We start from the raw sequence: 18,390 nt of genomic DNA on the forward strand, positions 1-18,390 counted from the left end.
GTGCTTTTATTTGTTCCTTGTATAACCTCTTTTTTATTGCTAAATTCTACGCTCCTTCTTCTCTTCACCAGCAAAGACAAAGGCTCTCCAGGACAAGAGTTTTTATGTAGACCCTCTGCCATGGAAGATGTGGATGAAAAATCCTATAATACGCCAGTCATGATGTCACAAGGTGCGGGCAGAGAGACAGTTAGGCGTGCCCCGTATCATTGATCCTGCCAATATTCCCCCAGTCAGCCGCCTCCCACAAATTTAACTCGGGCCGGGAAGTAAAGTACTGCCTGACCCACGATACCGACATACCAGGGCTCGCACATAGCGGTAAGGGCTCCGTTACACTTACCCATGGGACAATCCCTGCCAAGGGCCGAAGTAACTGACTCACGCTGGACGGAGCAAAAATTTGGCAGAGCAAGCGCACAGCAGCCCACCCTCAACCTGGCTCCACAACCAAGAACAGGGATGGGAACTCCCCGTCCACAATCCGCCCAGCGTCGGCAGATTATGGTCATGCTTCCCACTCCCGCTGCAAACAACGAAACCGAGAAGCACTACTCGGACAGCTCGGGGTCGACGGTCCCGTACTCCATAAGGAGCTCCTGAGTAACACCACTACTTGTTGGCCGACATAAGTGGAGGTATCGAAGTACTATGTCGTTGCCCGCCCCGGACTTGTGCGTAGATGTTGTTGCATGGACGTGGGGTTGGATTTATCCGGGGTATTATTATTATTTTTTTTTTTTTTTTATCTGAATTTTTACGGGCATCGACTGCTGAGGTCATTAGCCCTCGTCACAATCTTTAAAAGAAATTACTGTCACCATCTGGATCGTCAAATGTAAGGGTGTAAAGGGTCCTTACATTTTATTTAAAAGCACAAACTACACAAAACGTTAAGACACAAAAGACAAGTACAACACACAACACTTACGGGGTGTAAAGGGCCCCGATATTAAAATTTGAGATAAGGTTCTCAAAAGACCATGAAATTAAAAAATTCAACCTATCAATACCACATCCTTTTTTCTTTCTTCTACGAGTCTCGTTTATAGTTTGTTTAAGCACCCTTGGGGTGACCAGAACCGCCGTTGAGCAGTATATCAGTCGCGCCAGGGTGCCGTGGCAGTTGAATCCTTCTTATAAACAGGCTACAGACATGCACCGCGCACACCCATAGCCTCGCGCCCTCAATCCACCCTTGAGGGTCCCCCATGCCATCATCGGACACACCCCGACTCACTGCTCTTGAGTGCAGGTGAGCCAAAATGGCCTAGGCAAGAGGGCTACCTCCCGTCACTACACGTGCCACGCTTCGAGACTCCCATACATATAAAATTTCCATCTTAGAGATTCTCTCACAGCTTTAAAATTTTCAAACTTTTACAGACTTCTAAGAAGTCCACTTTCGTGCAAAAAAGCAACTATTTTTTGTTCATTTCCATTATCCAGATCAGCAGTAATGTCATTTTTTAGACGGAACCTCTTTCTGAGGTCCTCATATATGGTACACTCTTCTATTAGATGCTTGATTGTCAGTGTTTTATGACAAACACCGCACATTGGTCTCACTTCGCCGGTTAACAAATATGAATTTGTTAATCGCGTGTGACCGATTCTAAGTCTGGTCACCGCTACTTGTTCACGGCGAGTCAACTTAAAGTCGCTTTTCCATTTATATGGAGAAGTTTTTACTGAGTTTAATTTTGTATTTAAACTCCTCCATTCAGCAATCCACTTGTTTTTTACTATGTTTGTTAGACGGTTTTTAACATCTGCCACTCTTACAGGAAATGCATCCAAATCATCGCAGACTGTTGCTTTTCTGGCAGCTTCGTCTGCGATTTCATTACCTGTAATACCAGCATGCCCCGGAGTCCATACAAATACGCATCGCTGTCCTCGTTGATTTAGAACGTATAAAATGGACAGGATGTTTGCAATTAGGACATCCTTAGTGTTCTTGTTCCGAATTGCGACAAGTGCACTTAAAGAATCGGAACATATTAGCACTCTCTCTTCGCAATAGTGTTCAGAGTAGCGAAGAGCTTGCTGAATTGCAGTGAGTTCTGCCGTGTAGACACTGGCCACATCTGGCAGTTTCCAAAAGTGGGCTTCTCCATTTACATATATTGAGCATCCAACACCACGCTCGGTTTTAGAACCGTCAGTATAAATTCTAATATGTTCTTCGTAACTACTGACGGTTGCCAAAAATTCCTGTTGGATGATCACTGCTGGTTTCTTTTTTAATTCTCCTTGAGAGAGAACCAAACTTGTATTTACCGCTGGCAAGAGCCATGGCGGTATTTCTCTAGTAGAAATTGCTAGTGTCTCTGGTATAGCAATTTCGTATTTTCTTCTTAATTCGTGGTACCTAATTCCGGCTGGTCTGGAATAGGTAGCACGATGTTCATATACTGCAGCCATAGGATGATTCGTAAACAATTTATTATTTATATTAGCAGAGAAAGCCCATACATTTGCTGCATATCTTAACAAAAGGCATTCTATAATGTAGTGGCATTATTCCGGCTTCAGACATCAGACTAGCCGCCGGGCTTGTGCGGAAAGCGCCTGTTGCATATCTTATTCCGCTATTATGAACTACGTCTAACTTTCTTAAGTGCGACTTTCTAGCGGATGAATATACGATACATCCGTAGTCTAGTTTAGATTGAACCAATGCTTTATACAATCTCAATAATGTCCCTTTGTCTGAGCCCCAAATTAAGTTCGATAAACATTTTATAATGTTTAGGGCTCTTTTCCATCTATCACTCAAGTCTTGTATATGTAATCCCCATGTAAGGGATTTATCCAATACTAGTCCTAAATATCTTACGTTGTCTTTATATTGTATTGGATTATCACCAATTGTCAACGCAGGACTTTGATGAGGAATTCTCTTCCTACAAAAGTGAACACAGCACGTTTTTTCTGGTGAGAATTGGAATCCGTTATTCCTTGCAACTTCATTTAGAGCGTTGATCGCTCGTTGCAATTTGTACTTCACCATAGCAGTCTTGTTGCTGGCATACACAATTGCCAAATCATCAACATAGACGCTTTTGCTGATTTCTACTGGAATGGCTAACATCAATTTGTTAATGGCGATGGTAATCAAGGTACCGCTCAACGGCGAACCCTGCGGTATGCCATTTTCCAAGATTCTTTCAGATGAGTATTCATTGTTGACGCGTACTTGGAAGGTACGGTCATTCATATAGTTTCTGAGCAGTACTGGCAGATTGCCACGAATGCCCCAGTCATATATCTGGAGTATTACTCCATAACGCCAGGTCATATCGAAAGCCTTCTGAAGATCAAAGAAGACTCCGACACAATGTTTCCTTTTAATAAAGCTGTTATATATAATATTCTCTAAGTTGATCATTTGATCAGTGGTGGAATGGTACTGTCGAAAACCTGCTTGATATGGTGATATCAGGTTTTCTTTTTCTAAAACCCAGACGAGTCGATTATTAATCATTTTTTCCAGTATTTTTCCCATAGAACACGTCAAGGAAATAGGACGGTAGCTATTGGGATCTGTTAAATTTTTATTTTTCTTTGGTACTGAAACAACATGAGCTTTTTTTAATAATAATAATAATAATAATTATTATTATTATTACTGTTGTTATTATTATTATTGGTTTGTCTTAATTTTTTTTATGTTCTTAAATCAATAAATTGTAATTACATAACATTTTTAATTGTTAGTCTCTCAATATCCTGATTGAGTCGCGAACACGCGACAGTATATAAGGTCACACACGGACAGAGAAGTCAGTTCTTTTCGGTCAGGAACAATTGGAGGAGAAAATATTAGTTGGTTGGCACAGCAATAATTTCTCTCCCTCCTCATAATCCTCCACGTAGAAGTGACTGACTGCAGTGATAGCTCGTCTGATATTTCACGTAACTCAACGTCAGCCAAGTCACAGCAAAAGATTACTTCCTTGCTGAAATTTAGCGTCTTATGGGTCTCCACTATCACTCCGTCTTTCCCTACATTCTTAAGGGCTAGGAGGTTTCGATATCGCTTTTCACTGTATACTTCAATCAGCAGGGTGCCACTCCTAAGCTTTCGGAGACCCACAGGCTCTTATGACGTACTTATTTATCAAGAAGAACGGAACCTTAGCAAAGAATTTATCTTCCTCATTGTATCTCACTACAAGAAACCTTATAAGGAAATTTAACCTGTGTATTAAGTTTCCCGCTTCTTTACCATTAGGCAAATCTTCGGCTGACAGAATCGGTCGAAGTCTCTTCAGACTACCGGGTTTGTTAGTTTTTCAAGCCGATAAAAAAACCACTGAAATATTATTATTTGAAAAAGAAATTCTGTTCCCACGAGAACCGGCGATTCAACAGACCACTCTAGCAGAGTGTTCGCGTACAGGATCTGTGGCTGCATACAACTGAATTCATCCTGGTGCCTAGATGGCATGTTTGAGACTCACTATATAGAGCCATCCACCCATCGAGTCGATAGTTTCCACCCAGGGTTACAGTTGAAGTTTGTAAGGTGTTCAACACTACCGAGTGTAATTAAATGAGGGAACAGAGTGAGACATTGAGTTGCTGTGTCATTGTATATGTTGTAATTTGAGTAGTATACTTGGTATAGTGTTTGTGTACGGTGTAACACGGTCAAAATCGTGGTGTCTATGTGTATAAATTTTCCTTAGGCTAGGGTCATGGGGATGCCAACCCTCTCAATGTCTTAAAGAGCAAAACACTCCGTCGGAAGAAAGACTTCAAGGTCATATTCAAGCTGAAAGAGGATTTGGTGATAATCAGAACTAATAACAATGCCGAATCTATCGTAACTACCGTTGCCGAACACCAAACCCAATTAATGATTACCAAAATCATTTGTAAAATACCGTATCCCCAACCGTCTCTTAGAAATTAGAGGCATTAAATAAGATGCTGCAGTCGAACAAGAAACTGTTGATCGATAGGATTTCGTACCTCAGACACACACTAATGGTAGGCAGTGACGTAGAATGATACTAAAACGTGGACCTTGTAAACCACTTCGAGAGAGAAAAGAACTCTTTACGTGGTACCGGCCTTACAAACGGGTAAAAATAATCAATTGACAAAAGAGATGATTCTATGCTGCAAATTGAAGTACCTGAAGCCGCATCTGAATTCAGATAAATACCCATACCAGAGGTGCCCGTATGAGAACTGCCGGCATCAGTAAGGTATACAGTACGTTTATAAATTGCCACAAATCGTATTCATTATAGAACCGGCTCAAATGTACCCAGAATTTTGAGAAAATCTTAGGTTGATTCTGATTTCTTTTATTTGCGATGGGCATTTTTCTTCTCGTCAATCAAAGAAATCAATTGAAAAGAAAACCATTATGAAAACCTGCATGGTAGAAGGGGAGGTTTTTTAGCGGGTGAGTGCCCCGCACTGCCGTCAGTGCGGGCCTGACGGTAGCTGGCAGAGCTTTTTCCTCCGCTACGGAAAGAAAAAAAAACAACAATAATAATAATAATTTTTTATTATAAATAATAATATCGATTATTATTCAGTAATAATATCGATTATTATTCAGTAATAATATTTATTTAAAATTAAATCTAATAAGTAAAAATCAAATATTTTTATTTATATTTACTTCAGTTTTATAAAGAAAGATGGATTCGATTTCTAATCCATCTTTCTTATCGACGCTCAATTTTTGGTGTTAATCTTTTCATTTTTGTAACTAATAATTAAACTCTTAGGATGAAAAATGTAGTCTCATCAGGATTTGAATTCAGAATGTTTTATGTTGGACTGATTTGCCATATCTCACTACAGTGATCGTCAAAATAAATTATAATTAAAATTTTTTAAGATACCATCAAAAAATAAAACTGAAGATGATCGTAGGAGATAAAGACCTGTAATTGCTAAGTGCTATTTTATTACTCTATAAATATTAATATAAATTATCATAATCTAAAATTTGTGATATGATTTATATTTATGATCTACTTACCTCATATCTTGAAGTACAGTGAAATTATTATAATGTATTTTAATTATGTTTCTCTATGTGGTTACTAATACGTGTAACCAATCAAAAAAATAATTAAAATGTAAACATGCAGCTGTAACAACTGTTTCGTATTAAACAGTTTTTCAAAGAAAACAAGAAAATTGCAATTAACGTATAATTCTTTTTTAAAACTATTACTTTTTATTATTATTATTATTTTTATTAATGCATTTATACAATGACTGAAAATTAAAAGCATAAAAAATATTAATTTTATCTTCTTATAATTATTTAAAAGTTCAAATTATTATTGTACGAGATGTTAATAAATTAAATAAGGATTTTTTAAAATACTTTTTTCCCAAGAAGATTGTGTTATATGTATATAATTAATTTCAGTGCTACACAATGAAATATCAATAAAAATCTCTCACGTGTAAATTATATTAATTACAACATAAAAAATTGTAATATGTTGAAGGTTATGAATGAGTGCATGAGATTAAATATTTATTATAAAACTGACGTATCCTTCGCGGTTAGCGGATGTTTAGCTGGACAGGGGTTGCTTCCTCACCCTTTCCATCTAGTCAGGGAGCCCAGCCCCCTAGACCCTCCTGTATTCATTTAAGTCATGCTTAGTTAATAAGAATAAATAAAAATTAAAGCCTGTTCAATTTTAAAACTATAAGTGTATTGCAATTTCTTCCAAGCAACAGTTTGGTCGGTGTAGGACCCGCTAGTTGGTTTTTAGATTTACCGTTGCGGCTTCTTACGAAATATATGATCAAAATTACAAAAATAAATTATCAAATCTCATAAACATTGATTCAATAGCGGTAGCATCATAAAAGACTGGCAGAATTGTTAAAAATAATTTATATTTTTTTATCTCTTAAAATATTAAAATTCAAAAAAAGTTGAAAAGAGTTTTTCAAGCCCGCATCTAGTGAATATCTCGTTTAAAATAGTCGGAAAGGAGAAAAATTTGCAATCATTTTCAAACATTTTTACCTTTCTTCACTCCTTTCAAGATCGAATTTCGAATTTCTAAACACTGGATTCTAGATGTTCACAAGAAGATTGCACACATTAATAATCAAGTTGATATTCATTTGTTACCGAGAAATTAAACACAAATAGTAAATCTCATTGTTACTCCATTTTAACTCTTTAAACTCGGAATTTCAAAAAATCCTTTTTTAGTGTACACTACATCGTAAGAACACGTATACAAATTTTCGTCAATTTATCCTAAGTATTTTTGTTGGGCATTGATGAATCAGTCAGTCAGGCAGGACAAGTCACTTTATAGATACAAATTATGTTATTAAATAATAAAAAAAAATAAATTTAATGTTATACATTTTGATGAAATTAATAAGTTATGTTTCATAATATACGAAAGAATGTGAATTTTATGAGAATTTTGAACATTACATTTTATTATTCTATTTATTTAGTAGTAATTAATAATTTCAGATCTGATAAATTGAGAAAGATTTTCATAAATGATTTTTAAAATTCTAAATCTATTTTCTAATTGTGAAGTAAGAAAATTTTCAACTTATCCCAGGTATTTCTAGGCTTAATAAAAAAATTAATATTATTTTTACAGCTATTCAACCTTCTTGATTACAACAAATTGTAGTTGCAGAATTAAAGGATGCTTATAGTTTGCATATCTAGTAATTTCATAAATGGCCACCACTTTCCATAAACAATGACAAACTGGATTTCCATGGGAAGAATGAAAAAAAATCAGATTATCCAAATATGTATTATCCAATTAAAATTAAAATTTTGAAAAAAAATTATTTCAATGCAACATTCAAAATGGAAGATTACTGATCGCCTTCAAATTGATAAAAATAATAAATAAATAATTTATTAATATCATAACATATAAAATGTTACATAAATATAATCAGGAAATTTTGATTAGTTAATTCATAGATAATAACAATGAACTGCACCAGCATTTGTCTGAAGGAACAATGGAAACCATGGAAAAATCATGGTTGGTGCAGCTTTACAAAGTAAAACATTGTAAATAAAAGATACATTGTCTGATAATACGGTACAGGTAATTAATTTATGCTTTATTTTAACATAAAAATTATTTTTCTATGAAGTAATGGTATGAAACCATGCATCAGAAATATTTTAATTTATTAGTTCATATCAGCTGTTGTGTAACAATAAATAACCATAATTTTGCCATTTGGTTACTTGTGGCACTAACATAAAAAGTACACAGAAATATAAAAGATATACTAAAAATTACTCCAAAGAAAGAAGGCAGTGTTCAGTTTCATGTTCTCCTTATTAATGGTAAATAAACTATGTAACTCTTTTCTTCTTAATTATGTAAAGCATATAAATTTGTTATTCTAGTTGAGTTCAACAGCTGTTTTATATTATATATTTTTTCTTTCTAATAATATTGTTAGTCTAAATCAATTAGTAAAGGATTTTTTATTTTTTTATTTTTGGTTTAACCTCTGGGATCACTGTTAGGTATTGCTTCAGAGGATGATGGATGACAATGTAGTGTGTGAAAATGCCATGCCTGACTGGGGTTCGAACCTGGGACCTCTGCATGAAAGGAGAGTGGTAGTATCTCGGTCTTTCATTTGGAGGTCCTGGGTTCAAACCCCGGTCAGGCATGGCATTTTCACATGCTACATTGTCATCCAACTCATCCTCTGAAGCAGTACCTAATGGTGATCCTAGAGGTTAAAAAAAAAAATTAGTAAAGGACGTAACTTAAAATGTGAAACTAAATATAAATACATTAATTGTAATACCCTTTAAAAATTAATATTGTACACTTACACCATTTTAAATTTAACAATGTGAGATAGTTTATTAATGATATAATAATATTTAAATAAGTGAAAATGTATCTAAATGTGTTATAAATTAAATATATATTGATTAGACTAACAAGGACTTTATTTAAAGATATTAATGATCCAGCGGCATAAATTCTCAATAATGAAAGTTGCACTTAGGCACAGTTATTAGAACCAGGCAGCACAAAGGTATGAAACCTTGGTGGAGAAATTAAATAAATCTGGAAAATATTCTTCATTATAAACATAATATTTCATCTTAACTGATGATAATGTATGAATTAGAAATACACTTCTTTCTAAATTGGTGCAATTTACAAAAAAAAGAACGTACAATTTTGTAATAAGTAATTTAATCACATTATTATAATTTACATTGATCATTCAAACATACTATCCAATGGCTTTTTTTAACAGTATCAATATTATTCTAAATACCTAATACGGTAGTAAAACAGAACTTACTGATTTATAAATATTTTTTAATCCTTAGATCATCTTCAGTCTTAATTTTTACTATTCTAATGTAACTTAGCACAATAGTTTGATGTACGAGAAAGGGCCTTCTGTCATTTTGATTAAATTCCAGGATATTTTAAAGCTACCAGTTTACTTAAATAAAATGAAAAGATTTTTCTTTACAGAACTGCATAAATAAGTAAGTATTTATGAACAGTATATGAAAAAGATAGTCCAGTATGTTGATAGCTATTCCAAATATCAGTACAAGAAAAAAAAATTCTTATAAACATAGGTCCTGAAGTGCTTTTTATCTGTCTTTCCACCACTTTGTGTATTTTTAAAGAAAAATTTATATTTTCAGAATGGAATTTGGTGTTTTAATGAATTCATTAATTTTATCTTTGGAGCAGATATCAGAGTAAAATATTTAGTTAGCATTAACTCGAAAATAGCGTTTTCAGACATGTTAAGGGAACATTTCTTTTGGTTATACTAATGTTCCAAATCAGCTCTCAAACTGCTGTGAAATTTTCAATAACTGCCCCTATCTAGTGCCAATCTTTTCATTTTGTTATACCCCATACATCCTACATCCCTAACAATTTGTTTTACACATTCCAAACGTTGCCGGCCTACACAATTTTTCCCATTTACCTATCCCTCCAATATCAAAGCGACTATTTCCGGATGCCTTATTATGTGGCCTAAGTCTGTCTCTTCTTTTAACTATACTTTTCCAAAAGCTTCTTTTTTCATCAATTTGCCACAACGCTTCTTCATTTTTCTTTATCCAGCCATCTGATTTTTAACATTCTCCTACAGCACCACATTTCAAAAGATTCTGATCTTTTCTTCTCAGATACTCTGATAGTTCAAATTTCACTTCCATATAAAGCTATGCTCCAAACATATGCTTTCAAATATGTTTTCCTTACAGTTTAAATTAATTTTTGATGTAAGCAAATTCTATTTCTAACTGAAAGCTTGTTTCACTTGTGCTATTCAGCATTTTATACTGATCCTGCTTTGTTCAATTTTAGTAATTCTACTTTCTAAATAACAAGATTCTTCTACCTCCATATTCTTTTCTCTTCCTATTTTTATATTCAGTGGTCCACCTACATTATTTTTACTACATTTCATTACTTTTTTGTTCTTGTTTATTTTCATGTAGTAGTTTTTGTGTGGGACTTCATCCATGTCATTCATTGCTTTTCTAAATCTTTTTTACTCTCAGCTGAAATTACTATATCATCAGCAAATCGTACCGTCTTTATATTTTCACCTTGCATTGTTACTCTGGATCTAAATTGTTCTCTAATATCATTAACTGCTAGTTCTATGTAAAGATTAAAAAAATAACAGGGATTGGGAACATTCTTGTCAGACTCCCTTTTTCATTATGAGTTTTTTAATCATTACTGTTGCGGTTTGGTTCCTGTAAATATTAGCAATTGTTCTTCTATCTCTATACTTGAAACCTAGATTTTTTAAAATGCTTAATTTAATTCAGTATGTTGTCAAATCATTTTTCTAAGTCTATAAGTGCAATGGATGTTTGTTTGCTTTTCTTTAATCTTCCTTTTACTATTAATCTGAGCGCTAAAATTGCTTTCCTTTTCCCTATACTTTTCCTGAAACCAAATTGGTCTTCTTTGAACACTTCTTTCATTCTCCTCTCAATTCTTCTGTACAGAATTCTAGTTAAGATTTTTCATGTGTGAGTAGTTAAGCTGATTGTTCTGTATTCTTCACATTTATCTACTCCTGCTTTCTTTGTATCATGACCATAAACACTCTTTTTGAAGTCTTACAGAACTTCAAAAAGAAATATTTTTGTAAATATTACACACCAGTTCATATAATCTATCTATTGCTTCCTCATTTGTACTGCACAGTAATTCTGCAAAATAAATCTAAATCTCTATTAAATTCAGATCTCAGTATTGTAACTCCCTTTTCATCCTTTTCAACTTCCTTTTCTTCCTCTATAACACCAGTTTCTAATTCATTTCTCCGTATAACTCTTTAATATATTCCACCCATTTATCGACCTTTTCCTTTGTATTATAAATCTGTGTACTATGTTTATTTAACACATTATTAGATTTTAATTTATGTATCACAAAATTCTCCTTAACATTCCTGTATGCTCCATCTATTTTACGAATAATCATTTCTCTTTCTACTTCTGAACACTTTTCTTTCATTTATTCTTCTTTCGCTAATTTGTACTTCCTGTTTATAGTATTTCTTTATTGTCGATAGTTCCTTTTACCTTTTTCATCAGTAGCATTCTTATACTTTCTATTTTCATCCATCAGCTGCAATATATCCTCTGATATCCAAGGTTTCCTACCAGTTCTCTTTTTTATGCCCATGTTTGCTTCTGCTGATTTAAGAATTTCCTTTTTAACATTCTCCCATTCTTCTATACTTTCTTCCTTATCGTTTTTACTCAGACCTCTTGCGATGTCCTCCTCAAAAATTTTCTTTACCTCTCTCCTTCCTCAAGCCTCTCTAAATTCCACCAATTCATCTGAAAACTTTTCTTCAGGTATTTAAACCCCAATCTCCATTTCATTATCACTAAAATATGGTCACTATCAAGTCTGCTCCTGGATATGCTTTGCAGTTGACGAGTTGATTTCTAAATCTTTGCTTAACCACGATATAATCTATCTGACAGGAACATGTGGCCATTTCCATATGTATAATCTTCTATTATGATTTTTAAACTGGGTGTTGGAAATTACTAAATTATACTTCATGCAAAACTCAATAAGTCTTTCTCCTATGTCATTCCTTTTGCCCAGCCTGTATTCACCACAATATTTCCCTCCTTGCCTTTTCCGATGCTTGCACTCCGATCCCCAACTATTATTAAAGTTTCATTCCCTTTTATGTGTTTAATTGCTTCATCAATTTCTTCTTATACAGACTCTACCTCAACATCATTATCATGTGCATTAGTAGGTATATAGATGTTAATAATCATTGTCGGCTTAGGTTTTGATTTTATCTTTATTATAATGATTCTATCGCTAAACTTTTTGAAATACTCTATTCTGTTCTCTATCTTCTTGTTCATTATGAAACCTACCCTGGATACCTTTTATTTGACGCTGAGTTAGTTATTTTAAAATCACCTGACCAAAAGTCATTTTCCTCTTCCCACCGAACCTCACTAATTCCTACTACATCTACTTTTAAATATCCATTTCTTTTTCTATTCATTTCCCTCTAAATTTTCTAACCTACCAACCTTTTTGCTTCCTTGTACGAAGTAAAGTAAGTATTGTGATTGCGAAAAATTTCAGCTTCCAGATTTGAATGGAAATATCCGTTTTGACCATCCCTGAATCCATTATGACTAGTTTTAGCATGACGTCTGTACATGCGTATGTAGGTATGTACGTACGTTTGTATCTCACACAACTCAAAAACGATTAACTGTAGGATGTTGAAATTTTGGATTTAGGACTGTAGTAACATCTAGTTGTGTACCTGTGCACCTCCCCTTTTGATTGCAATTGACTGAACCAAAATTGTCCAATAAGCCGAAAATCCAAAAAAATTGGATTTTGGAGTTTTGCTTAACTGCAGTAATAAGCTTTCATTGAGAGCTTTTCAACGATGTGTCATATGTGGTACTTATTTTCATTTGTTCCAGACTTATAGCCAAATAAAAATTTAATTAATGAAATATTTGGATCTTAGAGGAAGGTACATCAGTTTGAATCATACTTCATCTTTTTTTTTTAATTTTAAATAAATTGATTAATTAATAATTATTAACCTCTCATTTAAAAAAAAAAAATACTTTGAATAATAATTCAATAACAAAAAAAAAAAAAAATATGAAAAAATATCAGAAGTTTTTAATTAAATAAAATTTTATGTACTTTTAATTTAAAAAAAATGTATAAATTTAATTTAATAGGCGTATAAGGAAATCATGTGTTGTACACATCAAATTTTTAAATGTCTAACATTCCACCCTTTGACTGAGAATGTTATTTTTTGGAGTACCACTTCCTTAGTAGTTCCCACCTGTAGACCCGAACGAGGGACTAGTTTACCTCCGGAATACTTTACCAATGAAGGCACCTCCAGTCTTTGTTACATGAAAATGCAGAGAGCTACATTTTCTTGGAAAAAGACACCCCCCTTGGTTTTCCATTGCTTTCAGCTGCGCAGTACTCAGAAGATTGAGTGATGTTGATATGGCCGTTTAAGTCCTCCTGAACTAACTGAAACTACTGAAAGAGCTGCTTCCTACTTTCAGGAATCGTTCCTTATGCTGGCTCTCATTGGATACCTCTTCAATATGGTTGCACCTTCAGTCCAGCTACTTTGTTTCACTGAGCACTCAAGCCCCCTCATTCATATAGAGACTTGAAATATTCAGGAGAGTTTATGGGTAAACCATTCTAACTTTTGGAAATAACAATGAAATATTTCACTGTTTTTGGATCTGCATAAGAGAGATTAATTCAAATTGCTTAAGAGGCAATATCTATTATGTAGCAGATAATTTTAAAGCTTTCATCATGACGAGAAAAATAATGTAAGAAACAATTCTCTTCGATGTTTCTTTCTGGAACAGCAAAAATCCCTTTAAGTATTTATTCATTTGTAGGTATGGTGCAAAGAGATGATTTGGTTTTACTTATAATTTACTTTAATTTTGGATTAAGAATAAAATAAACTGCAAGACTACTTTTCTCTTGTTTCAGATAAATGGGGCTTAATGATATCCTAATTTAAACCTATTGGGATGGTAAAAGAATCCCTTGGTTCAGTTAGCTTTTACCAGCAACATTTAAACTTAGTATTAAAAAAACTGACAACAATGTTGTTGTATGTAGCATTGGTTATATATTCTTACGTAATGAAAAAATAATAATACGTGAAAAAAGTTTAAAAAAAAAAAATTGATTTTTTTTTTCCGTTCCCAATCTCCAAAACACTTCCGAAGGAAATTTTATGATTTGTCTATGGTTACTATGTTAAATGGAAGAAACTAACAAAAATTCCACTGCAAAATATCCAACCAATAAAAAGTTATGTAAATTTCTTTTTTTGCGGGGTGGGGTTGAATTATAATATTTTATTTTAAAATTACTATCAGAAGTTTAAATAAACTAAAAAAAAATTTAAAAATTACAAAAATAGATATTTTTAAACTTTGATCGGCTTTCTGCCCACTGATATTTTCCTCAAAGTACTTTCTGGGCCACTTATACTACTAATATGCTTAGGAAGACAAAAAAATCGGTTAAAAGATGCAATAAAAATTATAGCTTTTTAGATTTTTGGAGAAGGAGAATTCAGGGCCAATTTTTTTTTTTAAAATGGTAATGACTCTGTACACATGTACTGAGCTTAATTTAAAGTGGGGTTATATTTGGAAAATTTTGAGAAAATTGACCCCAAAGAAACTATCAACCCAACTCCCAGAAGATATTAACCCAAACTTTATCCAACAAATTTCCCCATGTACAAAAGTATCTGTGACAAATTTCATCAAAAATCGATTTATCCAGTCAAAAGCTATTAACTTCAAACACGCCAACACACGTGTGACCTACGAATTTTACCTCCCCCTTTTTTTGTTTTTTGGTGTCCCTGGATCATGAAACGTCAAGAAATGCAAAAACTCCTTACCCGATTTTTTTACTAATTAATATAAATTCTTTCTTGCAGTACAGCTATGATGCCAGGAAAGTAAAAAATATATGTTTATTAAACAATTGTTTAACTGCTGATTAATCAACGGATTACAGTTGATTTAATGTGCATTTAGCTTTAATTTGATTTCATGATATTTGAGTTCAATTTTTACTTCGATTTATTTAACTTACCATGCTTTTAAATTAATTCGATCGCTTTTTTTTCTGTATTACATTAACTTAATTAGAACAATGATTAAAATATCCATTCGTTATTTTAGATTGTAAAATTGTAAAAAGTTGTTCTTTGCACTGCTTTTCTCATATTGATGAGGGCTTTAAAATGAATTGTTAAATAATGGTAATGCCATTAAAAATTTGTGTTCCATTCCCGTATCCCCTACCTTCTCGCTTCTTAAAGTGAAACTATCTCGTAACTTTTTCCGAAAGGTAGAGTAATAAACATAAAAATTTGACATTTTATATATACGAGAGTATTTTGTTTTGGTTCTAATTCTTTTAATTTTTTTAAAAAAGTTTTTTTGTTTCTCTTTTAACTACTTAAAGGGCTATTTAGAATAAAGTAGGTTTGTTGCCTATATTATATTCCAAATCCAAAATGAGAAGCAATTTTCTTCATTACTTACATAAGTTATCAATTTAATAACTTATTTCATAAGTTTCATAGGTTATTAGTTTTCAATATTTTTTAACAATTTTCTTTTACATTAATTTTTTTTTTGTTAGGGATCACTTATTTTTATAAAAATTTTCCTAAGATTTCCTCACTCAATAAGGAAATCCTTAAAATCAAATATTTTTTCGCGATTTGGGAATTTCGATGATTAAATCTTACTTTGGAAACCATAACTTCATCGGCGTAGCCGGCAAAAGTACAGTAAAAATAATTAAAATAATCCTCTAATACTGTTAAGAAGAATACGAAATATTGAGTATTATTTGAAAATTACAAAAAAATACTGCTGTAGCATATAGTGCAGCAATAATAGAACGGAAGTATTACCGCCCGAGTTACAGTAATAATACGTAAGTTGCTAGAGCGTAAATAATTTTTTTGAAATTTTACTTTAGTGCCTTATCTTTCTTCCCCGACTGCGTATTCCGTAATATATCGATTTATTTACTTTTCATTACGAAACTGATTTTGAGTATTCTAAATAAACATTTGTTTTTCTTATTCTATTGTAGTTTTCTTTTCTTTTTTTTTTGTAACTGTACGGTCAGTTTTTTATCGTAAAATATTTTTAAATTCACCGGTCGTACTCAATGAGGAAGATGTTTATGAAGCAATCAGTTCTATATTGAAAGTAACGCAAGCAGACGGCAACGGAAGTATTTATGAAGAATTTCTTCTACAGATAAAAAAAATGAAGAACTAAGGCGAGCTTTAACAAAAAGCTGAAAGTTTTCAGTGGAAATGAGAGGCTTATTAATAATCCTCTATTAAAAGGCAGCAGGCAATCGATTATTAATGAACTTTTTTACAAATGCGTTGGTAACTACAGAAATACATTAGTATTTCAATTTTCTTACTTGTGTATTCATAAATACGTGAAAATAATATTATTAAAACTTAACTAAATATACTGTGAACACAATATAAAACACCCGTGCTACACGTAAAACATACATATTACATAAAAAGTCATGTTATTATGCATTTTAATTTAACTTGAATCACAATTTATTACTTCCATTATAATGTCGTAAAATTACTATGCTAAAAAAATATTTGTAGTGTTCGTTATTTTGCATTTTTGGTTATGTATTTCATCTTTTATTTATTACGAATAAAGTAGAAATTTTCATGTAGGAGGTTACTATAAACACAGATCGGTTATTGGAACAATTTGTCAGTAATCAATTGTTATGGTTAAATTAAAAATCTGATGTGGACACCACATGACTTCCTTGTACGCCTATTAAATTTGAATAAACATATTTTTTTTAAATGAAAAGTACATCGAACTTTATTTCATTAATAACTTCTGATATTTTTAATATTTTTTAATTTATTGTTATTATTGAATTATTATTTCTTGTAATTTTTTTTAATAATTATTAATAAATCAATATATTTAAATTAAAAAAAGATAAAAGTTAAAAAAGAAAAGATGAAGTCGGATTCGAACCATGTGCCTTCCCCTTGTAAGATCCAAATATTTCATTAATTAAAATTTTATTTGGCTACAACTCTGGAACCAATGAAAATAAGTACCATTTATGATATATCAGTGAAATGTTCTCAATGAGGGCTTATTACTGCAGTTAAGAGAAAGACCAAATTCCAAATCTTTTTTTGATTTTGGGCTTTTCTGGACACTTTTGGTGCAGTCGATTGCAATAAAAAGCGGAGGTGCACAACTAGATGTTACAACAGTCCTAAATCCAAGATTTCAACATCCCACGGCTAATCGTTTTTGAGTTATGCGAGGTACATACGTACAAGCGTACGTACAGACGTCACACCGAAACTAGTCAAAATGGATTCAGGGATGGTCAAAATGGATATTTTCGTTGAAATCTGAAAACCAAAATTTTCGCGATTACAATACTTACTTTAATTCGTACAAGGAACTAAAAATTTAAATATACTAACTTCGAGATTTAAGTTTTTAATAAAGAATTGTATAATACGTTATAGATTTAATATATACAGTTATAATTTATTATAATACTTACGACATTTTTATGAAGTGAAATGAAATTTTTCAGTCGTCTTGCGCAGTAATGCAGATGTAAGAGTACGTATGTATATATATATATAATATATATATATATATATATATTTTATTACTCAGTTTTCAAACACTGCCGTTCAAAATGCAAAGCTTAAATGAAAATAATTTTCAAACTTCCTCTATATTACAGATTGTTGTTTGGAAATTCCAAATGAATAATCCTAATACAATTAATCTCGTGGTAAATAAACGACATTTTAATTAAGTGTTCATAATTACATTGATTCTCATAAGAAAGAAACTGATAATATCACTTATTATGTTATTCAAGGTGATTCAAGTAGTACCTAACGGTGTCCTGGAGGTAAAAAAAAAAAAAATTAGAAAAATTATAATATCAGAGGCGTAATGAACTAAAAGATAAGAATTTTTTGCAATTTATTAAAGGTCGGGCATGTATGCCTCAGTGTAAATGTTGTACTTGTTAAGGTCTATTTTTCAGTCTCTCTGTAGTTAACTTTAGTATAGATAAAATTAGACAGAAATTCCACATAATTAAATAACATTAAATAGAAATTAAACTAGAAAATCCAGAAATAATACATTTCTAAATTATAATTTTCAATTAATATTAAATATTCAGATATCTCACCAGATCTATCTATCTATCTATATACAAA

General features: G+C 32.3%; 1 protein-coding gene across 1 annotated transcript in view; it reads right to left on the reverse strand.

Annotated features, from left to right (window-relative positions):
• Positions 1-17,853, reverse strand: part of LOC142326087 (medium-chain acyl-CoA ligase ACSF2, mitochondrial-like) — a 57,707-nt gene extending 39,854 nt beyond the window's left edge. Inside the window, exon 1 of the mRNA XM_075368258.1 lies at positions 17,712-17,853. Coding sequence (XP_075224373.1) covers positions 17,712-17,716 — 5 coding nt within the window. The 5' untranslated portion in view covers positions 17,717-17,853. The remainder of the gene's footprint in view (positions 1-17,711) is intronic.
• Positions 17,854-18,390: the final 537 nt, after the last annotated feature.

The sequence above is a fragment of the Lycorma delicatula genome, chromosome 1 (assembly GCF_047948215.1).
Source record: "Lycorma delicatula isolate Av1 chromosome 1, ASM4794821v1, whole genome shotgun sequence".
Classification (NCBI taxonomy): Eukaryota; Metazoa; Arthropoda; class Insecta; order Hemiptera; family Fulgoridae; genus Lycorma; species Lycorma delicatula.